A 26,356-nucleotide genomic window follows, 5' to 3' on the forward strand; every position below is an offset into this window, starting at 1 on the left:
AATTACTTATTTGCCAGAGTTGGTCGATTGAATTATTACCATTTTTTTAATGGGAAAAGATAAAAGCGCTATTTTTTTATTTCTTCTATTATAAACGAAAATAAGATAAATAATAGGAAATTGCGATTAATTCATCTCTTGCTCTCTCTCTCTCTCTCTCTCTCTCTCTCTCTCTCTCTCTCTTAGTTTATTTTATCATATCATATATCGAATAAAAAAATAAACAAAATTTCTTACAATTCGTGTCTTCACACTTAAGTTATTCTAATGTATGAAAAAAAGAATATCGACTAGAGTTGACTTCATCTCGACTTCATCTCATAACTTCTCCGAACAATAATTGACGGAATAATTGACGGAATGTCAGAGCAGAAAAAAATACATTCCAAGTGCGATTGTTTTATTCTTGGAAAACACCAGAGCGCACGTGAAATCGTAACAAAGCGAAGTATATTTTATGCACTCATCTTTGCATTAATATCCTTCATTTTTACCGTTTTACCGTTGACGACTACCACTACCATTGCCGGTATCTTATGAAAACAATACCACATGGTTGTGCGCGTTCGCGTGTAATGATAATTTTCCATTGCTGATTCAATGGAGAGGAATGCGCGCGAGCGAGCGAGCGATCGCGAAGGGGTGCGTAATGATCGATGTAAGACAGTAAGATCGATGTACTACCTGTGTAATGATATGCATGAACGAGCGACGCCCAGAAATCGAGATCATCGATGACGACTATTTCGAACTCCCGAGAACCCTGATTGACTCATCCGTCACGAACCTTTGCTTTCCTTTGTATCAGTCGACTATTTTCAACAATTTTTTATTTTATCTTTATTCGCAGTTCTCAAATATTTCAGATTTTTTTCAATCATATATAGTATCTTGTATTTATTCGAGTGAAATTTTTGCTTTATAATAGGAACGATATATTTAATTCGACCCAAACTAGCCAAGAAAATTTTTATTCTATTTCCACAAATTTTGGTGGAAATAAAATAAAAATTTTCTTGGCTAGTTTGGGTCGAATTAAATATATCGTTCCTATTTTAAATACCACTAGCGACGTTTTAAGTATTCAATTTGATTTTTGCTTTATATCTCATTTATTTTATTATTATTTACAAACGAACTGAAAAGCAGTTTTAAATATTTTATTATTTTGTGAACAAATATATACGTTCAAGAAAATATTGAAAAATATGGTCGATGAGGAGAAACGCCGACGGCGATTATTACTCCAAGATCGACGATCTTATCGCGTGCGGTTTGTATAAAATCCATTTGCCTCGGCGACGATGACGAGTGATTATTCGACTTGAGGTGTCCCTGAGCGCTAAATGATTTCTCAGATCAATCTTGAAGTCGTTTATCCTCGATACCAACCGCGTTTGGCATTCTTTTCCATTAGTCCGCAATTTATTGCAATTGCGATTGTGATGCAGTTATCTTATCACGATCTGGCCAAGATCGCAGATCGTAGATGCATTATCTTTTCAATGTTCAATTAATCAGCAGTAATTAATAACAGAATGCATGCTATTTCTAATCCCGCGAGAGCAATATTTCGCCAGATAGTAATTGATACGACACTATTAGCCAATCGCAGGCGTTACGATTGTCACAATGATTATTTTCAAACCCCTTCGAGCGACAAAATGATTTCATAGTCGAGTCATACCTTGCATAGTGTGCTATTTAATGCTCCAGAAGGTGCGCCGCGTCGGAGAGGAGATATGCGGGAAACATGAAAAATATAGTGGAATTATCGTCTCTCGGTGCATGCTGCATTGTTATTAGTAGGCAGATGGAAGAAAGCCGACATGAGCGATTGGCTTTTAAGTGACGTCAGCCAACCTCACCTCACCTAGGATCGTGAAAATAGGCGTGAAACAATGTCGATTAGATCGCAACGCAGCAATCTGCGTTCGCGTATATCCCGAAGGCTACGGATTCTTCTTCGCATCCTCGCTTCCGCGAGAGCGAGATTTATTACGCGTCCGGAGTCGCGAAATTGCGAAATCGTCGGAGGTATTACGTGAAAACGATCATTTGCGAGAAGCATAAGATGAAATAGGTTTAGATTGCAGTATGTAAAGATCAAAGAAAGAAAAAAGATCTTTATATAGAAGATAAAAAAAAATAGAAGAATAAAAAGACTGCGCAGTTTCAAAGGCGTGTCTCTTTTTACGTGTCTTTACTTATAGAATTAACCCCTTGTATTTAGATGACAGATAACCCGTTGCGCTCATTTCTTATATACCTTTACATTAAAATATTTATCAAAATTGAACTACAAGTATTACAGGAAAGAGAAAATTAAATTAAAGGAAACTGCGATATATGAAAAAGATGTCGCCTTGAATTTTGATTAATTTTCTTGAGCTTAAAAAATGAAGAAAAAATTGGTATTGTATTTTAGAAAACTGACTTCAATTTTTACGGATATAAATATAATACTTTAAATCTAGAATACGGTCACGAGATGGATTATTTCTGGCGGCAATTGTTGAAAGAAGGTCGCCGTGGTAGATAATCGCCTTATGTCACTTCGCCTGATTAATACGCATAAAACGCGAGAGGGTCCGTCGAACTCGTAGGATAAAAATGGCCAAGCACACTCGAATCGTATGAAACACTTAATGGCCGAACCGGTACGCAACCTTCGCTCGGTGTCGCCGAATTAATCGCATTACGTGGGTTTATTTGCGTATACATCCGTAAAAGGCGAGCAAGAGTGGGCGGGAAACGGATGTACCGTTCGTAAATTTCGCCGACAAACCAATAGCCATCTTCAATGGTTTCTTTCGAAACCGTTCGGTCGGTCCTCGGACAAGGATCACGCCATTAGTATAAGTTTACCCTAATTTACATCCCAAGTCGAGTGTTTTTCTCTTATCTATATGTTTCTGCTTTCGCGTGGGTAATCGTGTTTTCATAACGGCAAGGATGATAGTCGGCGGATTTTAATTACTGGTATATCGCGGCATTGCGTGCAAAATAATAATGTGAACGAGCAAGGATGAACAAATTTGATGAATTAAAAATTTGTATGAAGAATATAGGAAGGCTAAAAGAGTGAATTGGGTCACGGTCTTAATTTTTGTTAAATTCGTTCCTTTTTTTATAATACAATGTAAGTGTTTGATCGAGACTTGAATATCCTAATAGAGCGTATTCTTTCATGTGGTCTGAATGAGTGAACCCAACATGTCCCTAAATCTTGTTGCGTTATTATAAACTAAAAGAGTGAATTAGATCACGGTTTTAATTTTTGTTAAATTCGTTCCTTTTTTTATAATACAATGTAAGTGTTTGATCGAGACTTGAATATCCTAATAGAGCGTATTCTTTCATGTGGTCTGAATGAGTGAACCCAACATGTCCCTAAATCTTGTTGCGTTATTATAAACTAAAAGAGTGAATTAGATCACGGTTTTAATTTTTGTTAAATTCGTTCCTTTTTTTATAATACAATGTAAGTGTTTGATCGAGACTTGAATATCCTAATAGAGCGTATTCTTTCATGTGGTCTGAATGAGTGAACCCAACATGTCCCTAAATCTTGTTGCGTTATTGTAAACGGATGCTACGATTTCACGCTTTCAGCTGCAATAGGATTCTCGAGCGACGCACGCGGCATTTGTTTCTGCCACGTATTATAGTAACATAACACACGCCGACTTTTCTTCATAAAATTTATTCAGATGGCTGTCAAATAGCTCGTTGTACGATTCGTGAATAGGTAAAGGCCTGTGTTGCTTAAGAAGCCAGAAGTGACGGTCTCTCCCTCCTTTCCACTGATCTTCCTTGAAAAGGTGGGCGCGCGATTCATATTATAATTTCAACAAGCAGGATCCATTTGTCTTGCCGAGAACAGTTTTACAGTAAATTCGTTATCCCCCTAGAATAGTGCTAGAGAAGGGGAAGAAAAAGAGGAGACAGAGCCTTGCTCGCCGAGTCGTGACGACAATGAACCGTTTCCGTGACAATAAAACAAAGGATTGTTTAATGTACACAGTCTGTCTCGTTATGGGGGTTCTTTGTCCTTCTTCGTGTAATCATGCACGAGCTTCGACTAGCATCTAAAATACTTCTTTAAAAGGTTTGTCAATCATTCCATACTCCGATTTTGGAACTTCGATAGCTTTTCACTTCGTCCATCTTAACACATAATTCGATAACACTTATATATTTTTGTAAAAAAAACTTGGTTTATTTATGATTAAAATATCAATGATATTTACGTAACTTTGTACCAATTTCATGAGATAAATCGGTCTTCATTAATTTCACATTTATCACCCTGATATGTAATGCAATACAAGAAAGCGAAACATGTTTCCGAAATTTTCAGTAATTATAAAGCTTCAGGTAGCGAAATTTCGAACATCCAATAGTTTCTACACCTTCTGGATGTATAAAAAATAAATTATAATCGACCACTGGAGCTCTTATTGTTTATCGAGATGCAGCGGTACCTACTATAAATACATTCGCATATACATTCGAAAAAACTTCCGGGTTTCCAACACAATCAATCAAACCTAAAAATATCTCGTTTAATATTTTCTTTAATCGGCACAAACTATTAAAAAATTATGAAATGTGTATGTGATTAATGAGGAAAATGCGATCAGCATTTCGAAAGAATACATTGTTTACGTCAACTAGACAGCCATGCAACAAGTAACTTTGCAGAAACATTATAATTAGAAACAATAAGCTCAGCTGCTTTTAACTATGTACAATAAAAATTTATGTTGATGAAATGTAAACTTTATATCAGTTGACGATAAGAAAAGATTAAATTTTTTTTCTTAAAACTACAAATAAATTTTAGAAGATTGATGATCAAGTTTTGATAAAGTATCACACAACGTGATGTGATATGGTATTTTTTACTTTGATGAATTTTTATTCCGATTTGGGATATAGCTGACCATTATCCTTTTGAAAAATTTTAATTATTCTGTTGTTCTCTCATTTAGTTATATTATACGATAAAATCTGTACTCTCACTTTTTTTTTAATCATTTTTGTCTATATAAATATATGCTTTTGCCTCATTTTCGTAGTTTGAAATATCACTTGTTTTTATGTAATTTCGAATTAGAGAAAAAAAAATTTTTAAATAAATTAGTATTACAAAACTGAAAAACTGGAAAATGTATATAATAACAATTTTATTAAAAATAATCATTTATTTTACTTTTCAAAAATTTATATTTTAAAGAAATCTTAAAATATATTATTTATTTTTTACTTTACATTGAAGTTTGATTTTATTATTAACAAACAGTTTTCTGGATAAATTTATGAAAAAATAAATCTAGGAGAAAACAATAATTATATTAGTGAAAATATAAATTAGTCATAAATACTTTGATAAATGCTTGCAGTTTTAAAAAAGTATAGATATGCATGGTCTTCGAATACGGGTATCTTATTATCATTATAGCCTGTGAACAATTATGGTATTATGTTAGTTGTAGAATAATATTTAATATATCAATTTTTAGCAAGAAACTATATAAAATTTAATAATGCATATTATACATTTTTATCGTATAAAATGTATATTAGAAAATATAACAGAAAGATATTTTATTTAAAAAATAATAGATATCTTCAAAAGCATTTCCTTGTTTAAAAAAATGTAATATAGTAATATCAAAACAAAGCAATTTAATTCCAACAAACATTTTTATGAAGATAAATACATTATAAGAGACAACAGGTTACTATTGAAATGAAATATAATAGCTACTATAAATAAAATTATGAAAGATTAATATAATATATTAAAATTAATATATATAATTAATATATATTAAAATTAATATATATAATTAATTTATATTAGTATTAATATATATAGGTAATTATTTATCTATATATAAAGTATATGGAAAAATAAATTTTTTACAACTCATTTGTGTTCAGAAATATAACAATGTAGTGCGTATATTAAAAGAAAATATATCCAATTATTAAAGAAAAATATTTTTCATATATATCCTCATTTTAATTCTCCAAAACGAATAAATTCGTTTATAATAATGTGTCACATAACTATAAATAAAGAATTACTAGTCAATGAATATTAAAAACCTATAAAAAGGTTACTAAAATAATCACGAATTTATCATTTAAATACGATGTTTTCTTATTATATAATTTTAAGATATAGTAATCGACATTTGTTTCGCTGGAGCAAATCCGACTCGGTCTTTTTCAAAATCAAACACACTATAATAACGGCGAAGAAATACATCCCCTAGAACCCAAAACTTAGTAGTGTTATGTGGTCTAAAACCGCTGTCACACTCCGTGAGATTCTCTATTGGTATCTGTACAGAAGCACAAAAAATGTAAGTTTTCTAAATTTAAATAGTTTCCTAGCCAGAAATAATTGTCAAATCGACGTCGATTCGACAATTATTTCTGGGCTTAAATCTATTATAGGATCTATAATATTTACCGGTACGATGTAATCCTGATTGGTAAGATTGAACATTTTACCAGGACCCATAATAAAACTGATTACTGGCATGTCAATAGAGTTTTTCTTGGTGCAGTTTATCTTTAAACAAAAGAGATCCAATTAAGAAATAGCAACTAACAACACAATTATCAATTTATATTTTAGTAACTTCTTATAATTTTTTTTCTACAGAAAGCTATGTCATTGTTAAAGGAAAATTGTTTACTTACATTATACTGTTCATAAGTTCCAATAAGTTCATTAATAATTGAGATGTCCGATAGTGGTCCATATATTAATGAGGTACCTGTATCAGCGATAGCTCGACAGTCACCCGCGCAGAAGGTATAATTATGTATTCTGATCCTACATAACAATAATAATATTAACAATTTGTTGTAATTATGATTATGAAAATAATTTTAAAAATAACGTACTCATTTATAATAAATTTCCAGTCTTCTTTCTCAGTAACAGGAACATACGTCAACTCGCCTTCGTAATAAGCGGGATCAGTACCACCCAATATTAATTCACCACCGACATTGTCCGAAGAACCTCTGCGCAGGTTGTATATTTTTTATTGTAATATATATATATATATTTTTTTTTTTGTTAAAAAAACAATTTTCAGACATACGCAATGCATGAAAATAAAATGCATACTTATTCAAATAAAAGCTGACAACGGCTGATGACACTAGGCCTTGTGTTACCATATTGTAAAACACAGGCGTTACATTGTTGAGGGCCCACGTGGAATAACCTATGCCCAAAATACCATCAAATTTTGCATAAGTGAACGTAACGCCTAACATGTGTGTTACTTCCCCAAATGTTTGATTTTGAACATTGAGACCGGCAATCTAAAAATATAAATTGGTATATTAATAATAAAATATCACGAAAATGACATAGTTTAAAAATACTTAAGTTTATAAACTTCGATTGTAATTGATCAAATTGGCTTATTTGTTTAATGATTACTTACATTCACTACATCAGTGGATAAAAATCCAGCTATACCGCCACTGCTATATCTAATCTCAATCGCAGTACCATTTGGTATATATGTGCTGGATTTTGTACTATTATATTCCTTATGCAGGTCTATATACAATAGAAAGTAATATTATAAGAAATTATCGCAATAGAGAGATTTTTAAAATAAAAAAGGTTTCCAAATAATTACTGATAAAAAAATTGTCTCCATATAACAAGATCTACTCGTATATTTTTGGCGTGACACCTTATATCAGACATTCTGTATACATTAATAAATTACTTACCGCAAGCAGAGACTGAACGGTTGCATCTTTGGGATGGTACCCAAAGATCTGAGGAACCAGTATCAATCAGTACTTTAAATTCCTGCGGTGGTGTTCCGATAGTAATAACAGCGTAATACTGAGCATCTAAATAATTGCATAAACGCACCTTAGGAAGAGTACTCGTATTACCTTTGGTCATAGAAACTTTTGGAATGTCAATGTCACGCTTTTTCAAAGTATGTCGAATATAATCCGTCTTGTGTAATAAAAGCCTTGAAATAACATAAAGAACATTCTGTTTTAGTTTACATTATTTTACAAAATATAAATATTTTATGCATTAGTTATATCAGAAACATTTATTAACTCCGTAATTTTTCTAGATTACCTATATGATTTATACGTTTCATATATATTTGAAATAATATTTACTTTATGGCTCAAGTATTATATGTATACTTGTATAAAATAAAGTCATTATATAATTTAAAAGACTTTGATTTTTAGAATAAAAACTAAAACCATATTGCATGCAATTTGGCACAAGAGAATAACTCCATATAAAACAATATTCTAAAAGCAGATTATATACACAGAGCTAAGTAAACAAACAGTACAAAACAACGCATTAGTACCGAGAGTTTATTTGTTTACGCATGAAAAATTAACTTATACTTAAGTGTTTTGATCTCGAATTATAACATACATGTACTTTAACGACAATTAAATGTAGACCAAAACTGTAAGGTATACCGACAAATTTCGCGAATTCACAAAGAATCACTTTTTCTATAACATTCAATGTCTCCATCTTTTTACTAATAAATAAAAATACATTTTTGTAAAATAATTTCCTCCAATCGTTATTGAAACGTTAATTGCGTTTACACAAATTTCGCTTCAAATCCAAAAAATCAGATGCAATTACGAAAAAAGAATCATCTCTATATATAATCTCAATATATAATGCAATGCAATGTGCACTTACCTCTGCAATTGCGCGTCGATCATCGCAAAGATTGCGACAACCAGCATAAAAATGCGAATCATGTTTGCGAATTTACTTGCGATTGGAACATCGAATCACAAAATTTCCAGCGACGAATTTCTACCTTATGACCGGACATACAGAAAAATAAAGCGTTGTCGATTACTAGCACTTTAATAACCCTGTTTCGATATTCAGGGGCTTATATATATGATCGCGAAGCGCTTAAATAAATGCTTGAGTGGGGTGAAATTGACAACAACAGACAAAACATTTGAAAAGAATTCCGATAGATCTCAATTAATCAATTTAATTTAAACATATATTTTTGATATGCCCTTTGAATAAATACAACGTGTATTTAGATAAAATATCAATAATTATTGAAAAAACAATTATATCTTCGCAAAAATATACTCTAGATCAAAGTTTATGGATTATTTTTACTTTTATCTTATATCTTATATATATATATATATATATATATATATATATTAAATTAATTTTTCTTTTTAACAGATGTTGCATTATTTTATCTTTTTAAAAATAAAAATAATCCATAAACTTTGATCTAGAATAAAATCTAGAATTTTTGCGAAAAGGTAAGTGCTGTATATATATATACATGTATATCTTCAGGATATTTTTCAATTTGTCTGTTGACAATGAGACAAACAGTGTATATCTTTATCCTGTATTTTTGTAGCGTGATTATTACCATATATTATTGAAAATTTATTTTATTTGTTAAAAATGTCAAAATAAAAGAAATTTCATAATTTCTCGTGTGAAAGAAAAATTCATATTTTTTTTCTTTGCTAGAAAAATGAAGATTAGACTCACTGTCGCGTTCAGCGTCTGCAAAAATATTGGATGTCTAGGTTTTCTTAATGGATAATGGATGTTTCCATTAGTAAAAAAAATCACGTGGAGATTCGCGAACATTTATCTAAACAATCCAGACGTTCGTGCTAGCGACTTTGCGTTTCGACTCTAAACGAATCCGTCAATGAGGTTGGTTTATTTGCCGAGGGAATCGTCGTGGTACAGAATCGCTGTCATCTGTAATACCAAATAATTATACTGCGTGTTGTATTCGAAGACACTTATTCGCTTTTATATAAAGGAAATATTAAAGAATGCGTCTCATAATTTTATACAAATTATAATGAACCTATTGAAAGAAATATCTAAAATTGGTTGCATTTTATGATTTACATATTTATGTTGAAAATACTTCCGGGTTTCCAACACAATCAATCAAATCTAAAAATATCTCGTTTAATATTTTCTTTAATCAGCGCAAACTATTAAAAAATTATGAAATGTGTGTGTGATTAATGAGGAAAATGCGATCAGCATTTTGAAAGAATACATTATTTACGTCAACTAGACAGCCATACAAAGAATTAACTTTGCAAATGACATTTCGTTTGCAAGAAACATTATAATTAGCAACAATAAGCTCAACTGCTTTTAACTACGGAAAAATTTATGTTGATGAAATGTATAGTTTATATCAGTTGATGGTAGGAAATGATTGAATTTTCTTCTTAAAACTACAAATAAATTTTAGAAAATTGATGATAAAGTTTCGATAAAGTTTCACACAATGTGATGTAATAAGGTACTTTTTTACTTTGATTAATTTTTATTCCGATTTAGCTGACCATCATCTTTTTGAAAAATTTTAATTATTCTGTTGTTTTCTCATTTATTTATATTATACGATAAAATCTGTACACTCACTTTCTTTTTAATCATTTTTGTCTATATAAATATAAGCTTTCGTCTCATTATTGCAGTTTTATTGAAATATCACTTGTTTTTATGTAATTTCGAATTAGAGAAAAAAAATTTTAAATAAATCAGTATTACAAAAATGGAAAACTGGAAAATGTATATAATAACAATTTTATTGAAGAAAAAATCATTTATTTTACTTTTCAAAAATTTATTTTTCAGGGAACTTTTAAAATATATTATTTACTTTTTACTTTACATTGGAGTTTTATTTTATTATTAACAAACAGTTTTTTGGATAAATTTGTGAAAAAATAAATCTAAGAAAAAACTATAATTATATTAGTGAAAATATAAATTAGTCATAAGAACTTTGATAAATGCTTGCAGTTTTAAAAAAGTATCGATATGCATGGTCTTTGAATATGAGTATCTTATAATCATTATGGCCTGTGAACAATTATGTTGTTATGTTAGTTGTAGAATAATATTTAATATATCAATTTTTAGCAAGAAACTATATAAAATTTAATAATGCATATTATACATTTTTATCGTATAAAATGTATATTAGAAAATATAACAGAAAAATATTTTATTTAAAAAATAATAGATATCTTCAAAAGCATTTCCTTATTTAAAAAAATGTAATATAGTAATATCAAAACAAAGCAATTTAATTCCAACAAACATTTTTATGAAGATAAATACATTATAAGAGACAACAGGTTACTATTGAAATGAAATATAATAGCTACTATAAATAAAATTATGAAAGATTAATATAATATATTAAAATTAATATATATAATTAATATATATTAAAATTAATATATATAATTAATTTATATTAGTATTAATATATATAGGTAATTATTTATCTATACATAAAGTATATGGAAAAATAAATTTTTTACAACTCATTTGTGTTCAGAAATATAACAATGTAGTGCGTATATTAAAAGAAAATATATCCAATTATTAAAGAAAAATATTTTTCATATATATCCTCATTTTAATTCTCCAAAACGAATAAATTCGTTTATAATAATGTGTCACATAACTATAAATAAAGAATTACTAGTCAATGAATATTAAAAACCTATGAAAAGGTTACTAAAATAATCACGAATTTATCATTTAAATACGATGTTTTCTTATTATATAATTTTAAGATATAGTAATCGACATTTGTTTCGCTGGAGCAAATCCGACTCGGTCTTTTTCAAAATCAAACACACTATAATAACGGCGAAGAAATACATTCCCTAGAACCCAAAACTTAGTAGTGTTATGTGGTCTAAAACCGCTGTCACACTCCGTGAGATTCTCTATTGGTATCTGTACAGAAGCACAAAAAATGTAAGTTTTCTAAATTTAAATAGTTTCCTAGCCAGAAATAATTGTCAAATCGACGTCGATTCGACAATTATTTTTGGGCTTAAATCTATTATAGGATCTATAATATTTACCGGTACGATGTAATCCTGATTTGTAAGATTGAACATTTTATCAGGACCCATAATAAAACTGATTACTGGCATGTCAGTAGAGTTTTTCTTGGTGCAGTTTATCTTTAAACAAAAGAGATCCAATTAAGAAATAGCAACTCACAACACAATTATCAATTTATATTTTAGTAACTTCTTATAATTTTTTTTCTACAGAAAGCTATGTCATTGTTAAAGGAAAATTGTTTACTTACATTATACCGTTCATAAGTTCCAATAAGTTCATTAATAATTGAGATGTCCGATAGTGGTCCATATATTAATGAGGTACCTGTATCAGCGATAGCTTGACAGTCACCCGCGCAGAAGGTATAATTATGTATTCTGATCCTACATAACAATAATAATATTAACAATTTGTTGTAATTATGATTATGAGAATAATTTTAAAAATAACGTACTCATTTATAGTAAATTTCCAGTATTCTTTCTCAGTAACAGGAACATACGTCAACTCGCCTTCGTAATAAGCGGGATCAGTACCACCCAATATTACTTCACCACCGACATTGGCCGAAGAACCTCTGCGCAGGTTGTATATTTTTTATTGTAATATATATATATATATATTTTTTTTTGTTAAAAAAACAATTTTCAGACATACGCAATGCATGAAAATAAAATGCATACTTATTCATATAAAAGCTGACAACGGCTGATGACACTAGGCCTTGTGTTACCATATTGTAAAACACAGGCGTTACATCGTGGACGACCCACGCGGAATAACCTATGCCCAAAATACCATCAAATTTTGCATAAGTGAACGCAACGCCTAACATGTGTGTTACTTCCCCAAATATTTGATTTTGAACATTGAGACCGGCAATCTAGAAATATAAATTGGTATATTAATAATAAAATATCACGAAAATGACATAATTTAAAAATACTTAAAAAGTGTTTATAAACTTCGATTGTAATTGATCAAATTGGCTTATTTGTTTAATGATTACTTACATTCACTACATCAGTGGATAAAAATCCAGCTATATCGCCACTGCCATATGTAATCTCAATCGTAGTACCATTTGGTATATATGTACTGGATTTTGTACTATTATATTTGTTATGCAGGTCTATAAAAAATAGAAAGTAATATTATAAGAAATTATCGCAATAGAGAGATTTTTAAAATAAAAAAGGTTTTTAAATAATTACTGATAAAAAAATTGTCTCCAAATAACAAGATCTACTCGTATATTTTTGGCGTGACACCTTATATCAGACATTCTGTATACATTAATAAATTACTTACCGCAAGCAGAGACTGAACGGTTGCATCTTTGGGATGGTACCCAAAGATCTGAGGAACCAGTATCAATCAGTACTTTAAATTCCTGCGGTGGTGTTCCGATAGTAATAACAGCGTAATACTGAGCATCTAAATAATTGTATAAACGCACCTTAGGAAGAGTACTCGTATTACCTTTGGTCATAGAAATTTTTGGAATGTCAATGTCACGCTTTTTCAAAGTATGTCGAATATAATCCGTCTTGTGTAATAAAACCCTTGAAATAACGTAAAGAACATCCTGTTTTAGTTTACATTATTTTACAAAATATAAATATTTTATGCATTAGTTATATCAGAAACATTTATTAACTCCGTAATTTTTCTAGATTACCTATATGATTTATACGTTTCATATATATTTGAAATAATATTTACTTTATGGCTCAAGTATTATATGTATACTTATATAAAATAAAGTCATTATATAATTTAAAAGACTTTGATTTTTAGAATAAAAACTAAAACCATATTGCATGCAATTTGACACAAGAGAATAACTCCATATAAAACAATATTCTAAAAGCAGATTATATACACAGAGCTGAGTAAACAAACAGTACAAAACAACGCATTAGTACCGAGAGTTTATTTGTTTACGCATAAAAAATTAACTTATACTTAAGTGTTTTGATCTCGAATCATAACATACATGTACTTTAACGACAATTAAATGTAGATCAAAACTGTAAGGTATACCGACAAATTTCGCGAATTCACAAAGAATCACTTTTTCTATAACATTCAATGTCTCCATCTTTTTACTAATAAATAAAAATACATTTTTGTAAAATAATTTCCTCCAATCGTTATTGAAACGTTAATTGCGTTTACACAAATTTCGCTTCAAATCCAAAAAATCAGATGCAATTACGAAAAAAGAATCATCTCTATATATAATCTCAATATATAATGCAATGCAATGTGCACTTACTTCTGCAATTGCGCGTCGATCATCGCAAAGATTACGACAACCAGCATAAAAATGCGAATCATGTTTGCGAATTTACTTGCGATTGGAACATCGAATCACAAAATTTCCAGCGACGAATTTTGTACCTTATGACCGGACACACAGAAAAATAAAGCGTTGTCGATTACTAGCACTTTAATAACCCTGTTTCGATATTCAGGGGCTTATATATATGATCGCGAAGCGCTTAAATAAATGCTTGAGTGGGGTGACATTGACAACAACAAACAAAACATTTGAAAAGAATTCCGATAGATCTCTATTAATCAATTTAATTTAAACATATATTTTTGATATGCTCTTTGAATTAATACAACGTGTATTTAGATAAAATATCAATAATTATTGAAAAAACAATTATATCTTCGCAAAAATATACTCTAGATCAAAGTTTATGGATTATTTTTACTTTTATCTTATATCTTATATATATATATATATATATATATATATATATATTAAATTAATTTTTCTTTTTAACAGATGTTGCATTATTTTATCTTTTTAAAAAATAAAATAATCCATAAACTTTGATCTAGAATAGAATCTAGAATTTTTGCGAAAAGGTAAGTGCTGTATATATATATATATACATGTATATCTTCAGGATATTTTTCAATTTGTCTGTTGACAATGAGACAAACAGTGTATATCTTTATCCTGTATTTTTGTAGCGTGATTATTACCATATATTATTGAAAATTTATTTTATTTGTTAAAAATGTCAAAATAAAAGAAATTTCATAATTTCTCGTGTGAAAGAAAAATTCATATTTTTTTTCTTTGCTAGAAAAATGAAGATTAGACTCACTGTCGCGTTCAGCGTCTGCAAAAATATTGGATGTCTAGGTTTTCTTAATGGATAATGGATGTTTCCATTAGTAAAAAAAATCACGTGGAGATTCGCGAATATTTATCTAAACAATCCAGACGTTCGTGCTAGCGACTTTGCGTTTCGACTCTAAACGAATCCGTCAATGAGGTTGGTTTATTTGCCGAGGGAATCGTCGTGGTACAGAATCGCTGTCATCTGTAATACCAAATAATTATACTGCGTGTTGTATTCGAAGACACTTATTCGCTTTTATATAAAGGAAATATTAAAGAATGCGTCTCATAATTTTATACAAATTATAATACCTATTGAAAGAAATATCTATAATTGGTTGCATTTTATGATTTACATATTTATGTTGAAAAAACTTCCGGGTTTCCAACACAATCAATCAAATCTAAAAATATCTCGTTTAATATTTTCTTTAATCAGCGCAAACTATTAAAAAATTATGAAATGTGTGTGTGATTAATGAGGAAAATGCGATCAGTATTTTGAAAGAATACATTATTTACGTCAACTAGACAGCCATACAAAGAATTAACTTTGCAAATGACATTTCGTTTGCAAGAAACATTATAATTAGCAACAATAAGCTCAACTGCTTTTAACTACGGAAAAATTTATGTTGATGAAATGTAAACTTTATATCAGTTGATGGTAGGAAATGATTGAATTTTCTTCTTAAAACTACAAATAAATTTTAGAAAATTGATGATAAAGTTTCGATAAAGTTTCACACAATGTGATGTAATAAGGTACTTTTTTACTTTGATTAATTTTTATTCCGATTTAGCTGACCATCATCTTTTTGAAAAATTTTAATTATTCTGTTGTTTTCTCATTTATTTATATTATACGATAAAATCTGTACACTCACTTTCTTTTTAATCATTTTTGTCTATATAAATATAAGCTTTCGTCTCAAAATCGCAGTTTTATTGAAATATCACTTGTTTTTATGTAATTTCGAATTAGAGAAAAAAAATTTTAAATAAATCAGTATTACAAAAATGGAAAACTGGAAAATGTATATAATAACAATTTTATTGAAGAAAAAATCATTTATTTTACTTTTCAAAAATTTATTTTTCAGAGAACTTTTAAAATATATTATTTACTTTTTACTTTACATTGGAGTTTTATTTTATTATTAACAAACAGTTTTTTGGATAAATTTGTGAAAAAATAAATCTAAGAAAAAACTATAATTATATTAGTGAAAATATAAATTAGTCATAAAAACTTTGATAAATGCTTGCAGTTTTAAAAAAGTATCGATATGCATGGTCTTTGAATATGAGTATCTTATAATCATTGTGGCCTGTAAACAATTATGTTGTTATGTTAGTTGTAGAATAATATTTAATATATCAATTTTTAGCAAGAAACTATATAAAATTTAATAATGCATATTATACATATTTTTATCGTATAAAATGTATATTAGAAAATATAACAGAAAAATATTTTATTTAAAAAATAATAAATATCTTCAAAAAACTATTTCTTTATTTAAATAAATGTAATATAATAAATAAATGTAATATCAAAACAAAGCAAATTAATTCCAACAAAAATTTTAGGAAGATAAATATTGTACATTATAAGAGACAACAGGTTACTATATTGAAATGAAATATAATTAATAAATGCTATAAATAAAATTATAAAAGATTAATATAATATATTAAAATTAATATATATAATTAATATATATTAAAATTAGTATATATAATTAGTTTATATTAGTAATAATATATATAGGTAAATATTTATCTATATATAAAGTATATGGAAAAATAAATTTTTTACAACTTATTTGTGTTCAGAAATATAACAATGTAGTGCGTATATTAAAAGAAAATATATCCAATTATTAAAGGAAAATATTTTTCATATATATCCTTATTTTAATTCTCCAAAACGAATAAATTCGTTTATAATAATGTGTCACATAACTATAAATAAAAAATTACTAGTCAATGAACATTAAAAAACTATAAAAAGGTTACTAATTTAATCACGAATTTATCATTTAAATGCGATGTCTTATTATATAATTTTAAGAAATAGCAATCGACATTTGCTTCGCTGGAGCAAATCCCACTTGATCTTTCTCAAAATCGAACACGCTATAATAACGACTAAGAAATACAACTCCTAGAGTCCATAATTTATAGATATGGTTATCCGGTAAAAAACCACTTTTACACTCCGTGGGATCATCTGTTGACATCTGTACAGAAGCACAAAAAATGTAAGTTTTCTAAATTTAAATAGTTTCCTAGCCAGAAATAATTGTCAAATCGACGTCGATTCGACAATTATTTCTGGGTTGAAATCTATTATAGGATCTATAATATTTACCGGTACGATGTAATCCTGATTGGTAAGATTGAACATTTTACCAGAACCCATAATAAAACTGATTACTGGCATGTCAGTAGAGTTTTTCTTGGTGCAGTTTATCTTTAAACAAAAGAGAATATCCAATTAAAAAATAGCAACTCACAACACAAATATCAATTTATATTTTAGTAATTTCTTATAATTTTTCTACAGAAAGCTATGTCATTATGAAAAGTATAATTGTTTCCTTACTCTATACTGTCCATAAGTGACAGTAGCTCCAATAAGTTCATTAATAATTGCGATTTCATATTGTGGTCCATATATTAATGAGGTACCTGTATCAGCGATAGCTCGACAACCACTCGCGCAGAAGAGATAATTATGTATTCTGATCCTACAGCACAATAATAATATTAACAATTTGTTGTTACTATGATTATCAGAATAATTTAGAAAATAACGTACTTATTCATAGTAAATTCCCAGTATTTTTTATTATTAACAGGAATATACGTCAACTCTCCTTCGTAATAATCGGGATCGGAACCACCCAATATTAATTCACCACCGATCTTGATCGAAAAATCTCTGCACAAGTTGTATATTTTTCATTGTAATATATATTTTTTTTGTAAAAAACATTTATAGACATACGCAATGCATGAAAAGAAAATGGATACCTATTGAAATAAAAGCTGAAAACGGCTGATGACAGTAGGCCTTGTGTTATCATATTGTAGAACACAGGCGTTACATTGTTGATGGACCACGTGGAATAACCCATGCCCAAAACACCATCAAATTTTGCAACAATGAACTCAATGCCTGGCTCGTGCATTGCTTCCCCAAATATTTGATTTTGAACATTGAGACCGGCAATCTAGAAATATATATATATATAAATTAGTATAATAATGATAAAATATCACGAGAATGGCCATGTATAAAAACTCTTAAAAAGTGTTTATAATCTACGAATGTAGTTGAATTAAATTGGTCTATTTGTTTAATAATTACTTACACTCACTACATCAGCAGATAAAAATCCAGCCATAGTGCCAGTGGTATATGAAATCTCAATCGCAGTACCATTTGGTACATATGTACTGGATTTTGTACTATTATATTTGTTATGCACGTCTATAAAAAATAGAAAGTAATATCAGAAATTATTGCAATAGGGAGATTTTTAAAATAAAAAATTTTTTTAAGTAATTGCTGAGGAAAAATTGCCTCCATATAACAAGATCTACTGGTATATTTTCAGTGTGACAACTTATATCAGACACCCTGTATATATTAATAAATTACTTACTGCAAACTATGTTTGAACGTTTGCATTTTGTGGATGGTATCCAAAGATTTGAGGAACCAGTATCAAACACTACTTTAAATTCCTGCGGCGGTGTTCCGATAGTAATATTACCATAATACTCATAATCTAATAAATTGCATAAACGCACCTTAGGATGAGTGCTAGCTTCGGTCATAGAAAGTTTTGAAATGTCATTGCCAAGTTTCTCCAAACTATGTCGCATAGAATCCATCTTGTGTAATAAAATCCTTGAAATATCATAAAGAACATGCTGTTTTAGTTTACGCCATATAAATATTTTATGCACTAGTTATATCCGAAACATTTATTAACTTCGTGATTTTTCTAGATTACCTATATAATTTATGCGTTTCATATATATTTGAAATAATATTTACTTTATGGCTCAAGTATTATATGTATACTTATATAAAATAAAGTCATATATAACTTAAAAGACTTTGATTTTTAGAATAAAAACTAAAAACATATTGCATGCAATTTGGCACAAGAAAATAATTTCACATAAAATAATATTCTAAAAACAGAATATATATACAGAGCTGAGTAAACAAACTGTACAAAACAACGTATTAGTACCGAGAGTTTATTTGTTTACGCGTGAAAAAATAACTTATACTTAAGTGTTTTAATTTCGAATTATAATGTATGTACGTTAAGGACAATTAAATGTAGACCAAAACTACATACAAGGTAGGCAGATAAATTTTGCGAATTTACAAAGAATCACTTTTTCTATAACATTTAATTTCTCCATCTTTTTGCTAATAAATAAAAATACATTTTTGTAAAATAATTTCCTCCAATTGTTAATTGCGTTTACACAAATTTCGCTTCAAATTCAAAAAATCAGATGCAATTACGAAAAAGGGAATCATCTCTATAATCTCAATATTTATCATATCATATAATGCAATGCAATGTGCACTTACCTCTGCAGTTGAGCGTCGATCATCACAAAGATCGCGACGGCTAGCATAAAAATGCGAAACATATTTGCGAATTTACTTGCGATTGGAACTTCGAATCACAAAAATTTCAGCAATGAATTTCCATGTTATGATCGGACACACAGAAAAATAAAGCGTTGTTGATTGCTAGCACTCTTACTAACCCTGTTTCGATATTTAGGGGCTTATATATATGATTGCGAAGCGCTTATTGAATGCTTGAGTGGGGTGAAATTGGTAACGATACACAAAACATTTAAAAAGAATTCCGATAGATTTCTATTAATCAATTTAATTTAAAGATATATTTCTGGTATATTTAATTAATACAATGTGTATTTACATAAATTATCAGTAATTAATGAAAAAAGCAATTATCTCTTCGCAAAAATATACTCTAGATCAAAGTTTATGGATTATTTTCATTTTTATCTGATATCGTTAAGCGTCTGCGAAAATATTGGATGTCTACACTTTTTTAATAGATAATGAATGTTTTCATTAGTCAAAAAAATCACGTAGAGATTCGCGAACATTTTTTTAAATGATCCAGACGTCCGTGCTAGCGACTTTGCGTTTCAACGCTAAACGAATCCGTCACTGAAGTCGGTTTATTTGCCGAGGAAATCGTCGTGGTACAAAATCGCTGCCATCTGTACAGCCTAAATATTTATGCTGCGTGTTGTATTCGAAGATACTTATCCGCTTTTATAAGGGGAATATTAAAAATGCGTCTCATAATTTTATACAAATATATAACACGTATTGAATTAAATATTTAAAATTGGTTGCATTTCATGATTTACATTTTTACGATTGAAGAAAAATTTATATGCAATTTTGAAATCAAATACAAACGGTGTTAACAAAGCATATATATTTAATATAAATATAGGAGATTTATTTAAAATAATTATATTACGACTATGTGTGACTTATTCTATTAATTTTGACATTGAATAATAAAGCTGATTATTTGATTTATATTAAATATTGGTATGTTTTTATTCGCATATTGAAAGATTAGAATTAAAGTTGATTTTGAGTGATCGATCTTCGATTTAAATAAATTTTTAGAATGACACTTTTCGGCCGAGTGTTAGAATATTTTAGTCTCTGAAAGATCACTGATGTTAACAGTCGGAGGGTCGTGGTTAGCGCCCACGCTAGACCAGGTGTTTAAGATTAATAGGGACAGATCGATCGGCTGCCGAGGGAAAGGAATACGGCGATAAAATCGTCGCGCGATCAATATTATTACCCTTTACTTTTTACGACGCTTACTTCTCTTTTATGCTCAAAGTCTTTTACAAAATGTTATATCGCGGATAATATTTATCTCTTAAAATTTAAATACAATAAAATATAATTTAATCATAATTTAATTATATGTATTTTAATTTTATATGATTGAAGAATATATCTTTTTCATTTTTATTCTTTGCGAACAATATATGCGATGCCATTTATTTTGAGTACAGGTATAGTATATCGAAATCTGTTAGTTCGATAATGTATATCTGGAAAATTAGTGCAACAATTTAAAGCAAAAGTACCATAATTACACAAATTACGTATTGCATTTATTGACTGATTCAGTTCACGTTAATAGCCAGTTCCTTCTCGCCTAGCTCTCTGTTCAATTGATTGATCATCGAGTCCAATTACTTCGAAAGTCACTTGCGGCGAGTTTTGCGTTATGCAATCTTCTCGCATTTTTATTGAAAGTGTTTTAATCCTTGATCTAACAACGAGCATAAAGCGGTGAACGATGGGACACATAGTGTTCCGGTGCTTTTTCAACGGAAGAGAAAAAAAGAGAAGGGATAACAGATGGAGAGATTCGCGAGACAAAGAAGGAGAGAGAGCAACAGCGCGTTGTTGTTGACACTCGGGGTAACAATTCCCACGAGGCAGGTGGCACGCGATTGGCAGTGCTAAAATTGAACTTGGACCGCGATTGGCCGTGTACGCGACGAGGACTTAGTCACCGTTCCGCTTTTGGAAAATTGGCGCGATGCCGAATTTCCGAAACCCTCGGCCCGAAGGGTTTTGCGCGATGTTTCTTCCCTCTTCTCGCTGCATCGTCATCTCTTCTTTTCCCTTTTCGTCAAAGGGATCCACCGCCGATCCACATCGCGAACACGCTCGTTCCATGTTTGTGACTTTCGACTACGTAATTGACAGATAACGTATGAATAAAGACTAAAGTACCACGTTAAATAAGAATTTACGTTCTAGAAGTGAAGACCCAAATCTCAAGAGAAAAACGATACATCTTGATTTAAAACTATGACAAATGTGATTTGAAGATAAAAGTGATATATGGGATATCTATTTATACTTTTCAAAGAAAGAGAGAGAGAAAGAAGATAATCGAAAGCTCAAATAGTAAAATTTACATGTTATTTTTATATCTGGTATTTTATGTAAAAATAGTTTATTATTTAAAATTGAAAAGAGTCTATGGATAAAATCGATACTGTATACATACCAATTTCAATAATAGTATTAGCAGTGTTTACTGTTATCTAAATAAAATTATAGCGTTATCTTGTCTTAAATAGATAATAAAAATGTATACTATTTATATCTGCATTTTAGATGAAAAAAAGTATTATCTTCACGCGGAATTATCTAGAATAAATTTAGATAATTTGGTTCAGAGTCGTAGCACATAAAAATATTTAATTAGTAGAACTTAAGCAGTAAACGATACAAACTTATAAATAAAAGTATAAATATATTTTTATATCTCTTTAATAATTTAGATTTTAAAAATAATATTATCTAGAAGTTATCTAGACAAATCGCTATATAATTTTATTTGGATATATTTCAAACAAAATCATCTTTTATCTTATCTAAGAATTTCTATATTATATTTTCATCTCATTTTTATCTAGCAAAATTTTTAAATCACCCAAGCACAACATTGAGCATCAGTAATGAAATTAACGCGATAATATAAGGATGCAGTCTATCGCGGCAGCTGTTGTTCCACCAACACTAACTCGTCTATTTTTAATCGCTTTTTAGTCACGCTAACCGTCATGTCTCGCCTACAACGCGACGGGTTAAAGAAAGAAAAGGACGAGGCACGAGGCTGCCGTCGAGATTGCAACATCGAATCCAATGTTTACGAGAGACACGACGCGAAGGCTCTCCGGTTAAAAGGGTCAGTGAGCCAGGGTCACCGGTTTCGTATCCACATGGCACGCCGCTTCTCGTGTGAACGCGCATTATTCCTATTACGCATTATGCGAAGGCTACTCGCTATATACTCACTATCGCGCGTGAAGGTGTTCTTCACTCTTAAAGGAAGAAACGGCTTACCCTAAGAGGCTAATTAAAGCACCGTCGAATATCGCCGAGAGCCATTAACGTGGCACAATCGATGCCTTCAGAGTATACAGAGTATAAGATGAATCTGAGACCATAAATCTCTTTGTTTTTTTTTATATATAAAAATGAAAGAATTCACATAATTGTGAATTCATTTTCTTGAGAGAACACTAATCATAACATCTTTTAGACCAATTTTCGCAAATTCTTAAAATAATAGAGAACATTGTTTGAATAATGTTTAATAATTCTTGCTAAATATTCTATTTCGATGAAAAATACAATATGTCTTGATTACAAATATTCATTAACAATATCGAAACTCGTGTATTAATTCCGTGACATAGTATATACTGTCAAAAGTTTGAAAAGGCGTTTGCGTGTTTGTGCAACGACGATAATGGCGACTCGGGACAATGGTGAAAGTGGTCCATTGTTGCCTCTCGAATCCTGCTTTCCGCTATCAATACTATCGTTAAGGGGCGCGTAGGAGGACGAACCGCTGCTTACGAGATCGTTTTCAAGTTTTCTTCGCGGGTACAGAGTATTCCTACTTATTTAAGGCTCTCGCATTATCGCATTACCCGTCTAAGGATTGCATAAGCGCTATATATGGAACTAAAAGCTGCGACATTCATCTCCACTAATCTGCAACGTATATCGCGATTTCCGATCAATCATTTTAGTCATCGCCTGAATGCGCGATCGCTAAGAACAGATGGATACGTAACTACGCATTATACTTCGCGAAGCGAATTATTAACGCTGCAGCGCAATAACAAAATGAGGCGGAATAAATTTTCGTTGCCGCCTTAGGTAGGTCTAGACTTCTGTAATATGTCTAAACAAGTTTCTCATTACACATGTTCGTCGCCTCTAATGCGCGGGGACAACTTATGGATCATTTCCTGACAAATACATGCATATATTATCGCTTGCAAATGATCCCTTGTCGATTGACAAATTTAAATAATTTATTTAAATCATTCATTATACGCGACAGTGTGTGAATATCGAAAACTCGCGAATAGAGCATCTATCAGCGACTTTGCGGGATCTTTTTCCACAAATAACTCTCGAGAAGCATATGTGGACGCGAAGGTTCGCGAGGCGTTAGCGATTTTATGGTTCGCAGGCACAGGCAGGCAGAAACGTCGAAAGAAGCTGAGAATCTCGCGTGTGTATATGTGTATGTATATGTTGTGGGCGGTTCCCGTGTCTTCTTCCTTCGCTTCTCGTCGTTCGCCAACGATCCGTACTTTTTCTCGCCTTTTTTTCCTTCCTGACTCTCGCAGAATACCGTGTGTCTCTTCAGTTTCTTTATCTCGGTATCACGTGGGTCGATTTCTCTTCTGAATCTTCGCAGAGAATTGGTTTCGAAGACTATAGTATATACAAAGGATGCGCAAGAAGAGAGAAAAATATTTGTTTAATTTTAGTAAATAAATTTGCGAATCACTTCTTCGTTCGCGCTAATGGACGAACATTTCTTTCGCCATTATTTCTTGGCGCCACTTTTTCCAAGAATTGCCAAATTTGCGGCAGCAGTAACACGTCTAGCACGTGCAAGATCGCGAATTGCATAACGTTGTGTCACTAGACTTTCCTCGAAAAGCAACGCGTCAACAATAAATCCCTTCTGTTGACACTGCAACTGTGTGGCGAGTCTTATTCATCGGTTTATTTTTAAGCGGTACTGCAACCACGTTCCTCCACCATGTCCGCCGGAATTACGTAAGAAGCACGACTGAGGGTGATATCGCGCTGTGATAGGGTCATTTTCGTACACGGATACGCAGATCTTCAAGAATAATAATGATTTAGGTGCTCTTATATATAAGCAATTCTGTTATTTGTAAGTTTCTTCATTTCAATATCAGTATACGTATCTAATTTTAATAATTCAATTTAAGAAGTTTCCCCTGACTTCAATTAATTAAAATGTTGCTGATTAAAACAACGATACAATTTTTTGTCGATTATTTTACTGAAATCTTTCAGTGAAAACAACTACTCTTCCGTTTTATTTTAATGATGGTTCACAGAAAAATCAGTCATTACCGCTAATTGATTCTCTCATCTCGTTGAAATTTATACGTGATGATATACTGATATATCCCACCCATTTAAGAAAATACAAAAATAGAATTGATGGCTTCTGCGAGATTCATTTTTTTATGTGCCTTTTTCGCTCTTTTTATATTTATTTTCAAAAGACGTATGTAATATTCTCCTATTTTGTGATTCTGTTAACTATTTTAGCGCGGTTATCTTATTTGGTTTTGTTGTCCCGCCACTTTAGAGTACTTAAACCAAGCGTTAATGGAGCAGAATTACCGTGGGGTCATTATAATCACACTAGTGCATACGCATAGAATTCCTAGAAGGCCCTCCATTTTAGCTATTGGTCATTCCTGTAGTCACCGGATTTCGTGCTTACAGCAATGATAAAAGCACAAGGCCGAACGAGAAAAACCGACCTTGTCATCGTCAAATAACCGATGATATCTTCCGAAAATAGCATTAATGCAGAATCACGTACTATTAATAATATCCGTAAGGCACACGAGACGGGATGACTTTCTCGTATATCCCTCCCGTGCAAAATTAATCATTCTTGTGTAAACAAATCTCGTTCCATGTTCAATAAACGAGCGTAAGTGAGTCCCGAAGTATCAACGCGATATATATATATATATATATATATATATATATATATATATATACAGGGTGTCCGGTAACTAACGGACCAATGATTAAGGGCGGATTCTCTGGCCAATTTGGAGACGATTTTTCCTTAGCAAAAATGTTGAGAAGTCAATAATTTTCGAGTTATAAGCGATTGAAAAAAAATGGGTTTTTTGAAAACTAAACGTTTTGGAGTTAAAAGTCTAACATAATTACATTCTTCAGTTAATTTCAGGTAGAGTTTATTATAATAAAATTTTAATTTGAGGCTTAGTTATAAAGATACATAATGACAAATATTGGAAAGTTGTAAAAAATGATGACTTTTTTCGACATTTTCGCTGAGGAAAAATCGTTCCCAAATTGACCAAAGAATCCACTTGTAATCGTTGGTCCGTTAGTTACCGGACACCCTATATATATATACAATATATACACTTAAGTGCCGATCAGATCCAATTTGAAAAAAGATACGATATCGCGGTGACAGCTGATCGGTAAAATCTTTCAACTTGATTCGGTTCAAACTGTTCAAAGTCAGTAGCGGTTTTAGCGGTTCAACAACAAGATGAGA

The 26,356-nt window shown here is 30.4% G+C and overlaps 3 protein-coding genes and 1 long non-coding RNA gene across 7 annotated transcripts in view; 1 reads left to right on the forward strand and 3 right to left on the reverse strand.

Moving 5' to 3' along the window:
- Nucleotides 1-26,356, forward strand: part of LOC114941829 (uncharacterized) — a 93,276-nt gene that overhangs the window by 50,259 nt on the left and 16,661 nt on the right. The window contains exon 4 of one of the 3 annotated variants that reach the window (XR_003821706.2): nt 6,686-7,258. The exons of the other annotated variants lie outside the window; for them this stretch is intronic. This is a non-coding gene — a long non-coding RNA (uncharacterized LOC114941829). Of the gene's footprint in view, nt 1-6,685; nt 7,259-26,356 lie in introns of those variants that run through there. 3 annotated transcript variants of the gene reach the window in all.
- LOC114941827 (lysosomal aspartic protease-like) lies at nt 5,191-8,938 on the reverse strand. The gene is made up of 8 exons (XM_029316979.2): nt 8,753-8,938; nt 7,783-8,036; nt 7,485-7,603; nt 7,160-7,359; nt 6,931-7,053; nt 6,724-6,859; nt 6,491-6,592; nt 5,191-6,359 (listed from the first exon to the last, which is right to left on the reverse strand). The coding sequence occupies exons 1-8, from the start codon at nt 8,812-8,814 to the stop codon at nt 6,189-6,191; spliced, it is 1,167 nt and encodes a 388-aa protein (XP_029172812.1). The 5' UTR covers nt 8,815-8,938; the 3' UTR covers nt 5,191-6,188.
- On the reverse strand, nt 11,609-14,424 carry LOC114941826 (lysosomal aspartic protease-like). The gene is made up of 8 exons (XM_029316978.2): nt 14,235-14,424; nt 13,265-13,518; nt 12,967-13,085; nt 12,637-12,836; nt 12,408-12,530; nt 12,201-12,336; nt 11,968-12,069; nt 11,609-11,836 (listed from the first exon to the last, which is right to left on the reverse strand). The coding sequence occupies exons 1-8, from the start codon at nt 14,294-14,296 to the stop codon at nt 11,666-11,668; spliced, it is 1,167 nt and encodes a 388-aa protein (XP_029172811.2). The 5' UTR covers nt 14,297-14,424; the 3' UTR covers nt 11,609-11,665.
- On the reverse strand, nt 16,931-19,923 carry LOC114941825 (lysosomal aspartic protease-like). 2 transcript variants are annotated; one of them, XM_029316977.2, is made up of 9 exons: nt 19,732-19,923; nt 18,927-19,026; nt 18,779-18,860; nt 18,485-18,603; nt 18,144-18,343; nt 17,929-18,051; nt 17,713-17,857; nt 17,479-17,580; nt 16,931-17,347 (listed from the first exon to the last, which is right to left on the reverse strand). In XM_029316977.2, the coding sequence occupies exons 1-9, from the start codon at nt 19,791-19,793 to the stop codon at nt 17,174-17,176; spliced, it is 1,107 nt and encodes a 368-aa protein (XP_029172810.2). In that variant the 5' UTR covers nt 19,794-19,923; the 3' UTR covers nt 16,931-17,173. The 2 variants fall into 2 exon arrangements, with proteins under 2 accessions (XP_029172810.2, XP_029172808.2); XM_029316975.2 differs by having other exon boundaries at nt 18,779-19,026.

The sequence above is a fragment of the Nylanderia fulva genome, unplaced genomic scaffold (assembly GCF_048542155.1).
Source record: "Nylanderia fulva isolate GAGA-0341 unplaced genomic scaffold, ASM4854215v1 Scaffold3, whole genome shotgun sequence".
Lineage (NCBI taxonomy): Eukaryota > Metazoa > Arthropoda > Insecta > Hymenoptera > Formicidae > Nylanderia > Nylanderia fulva.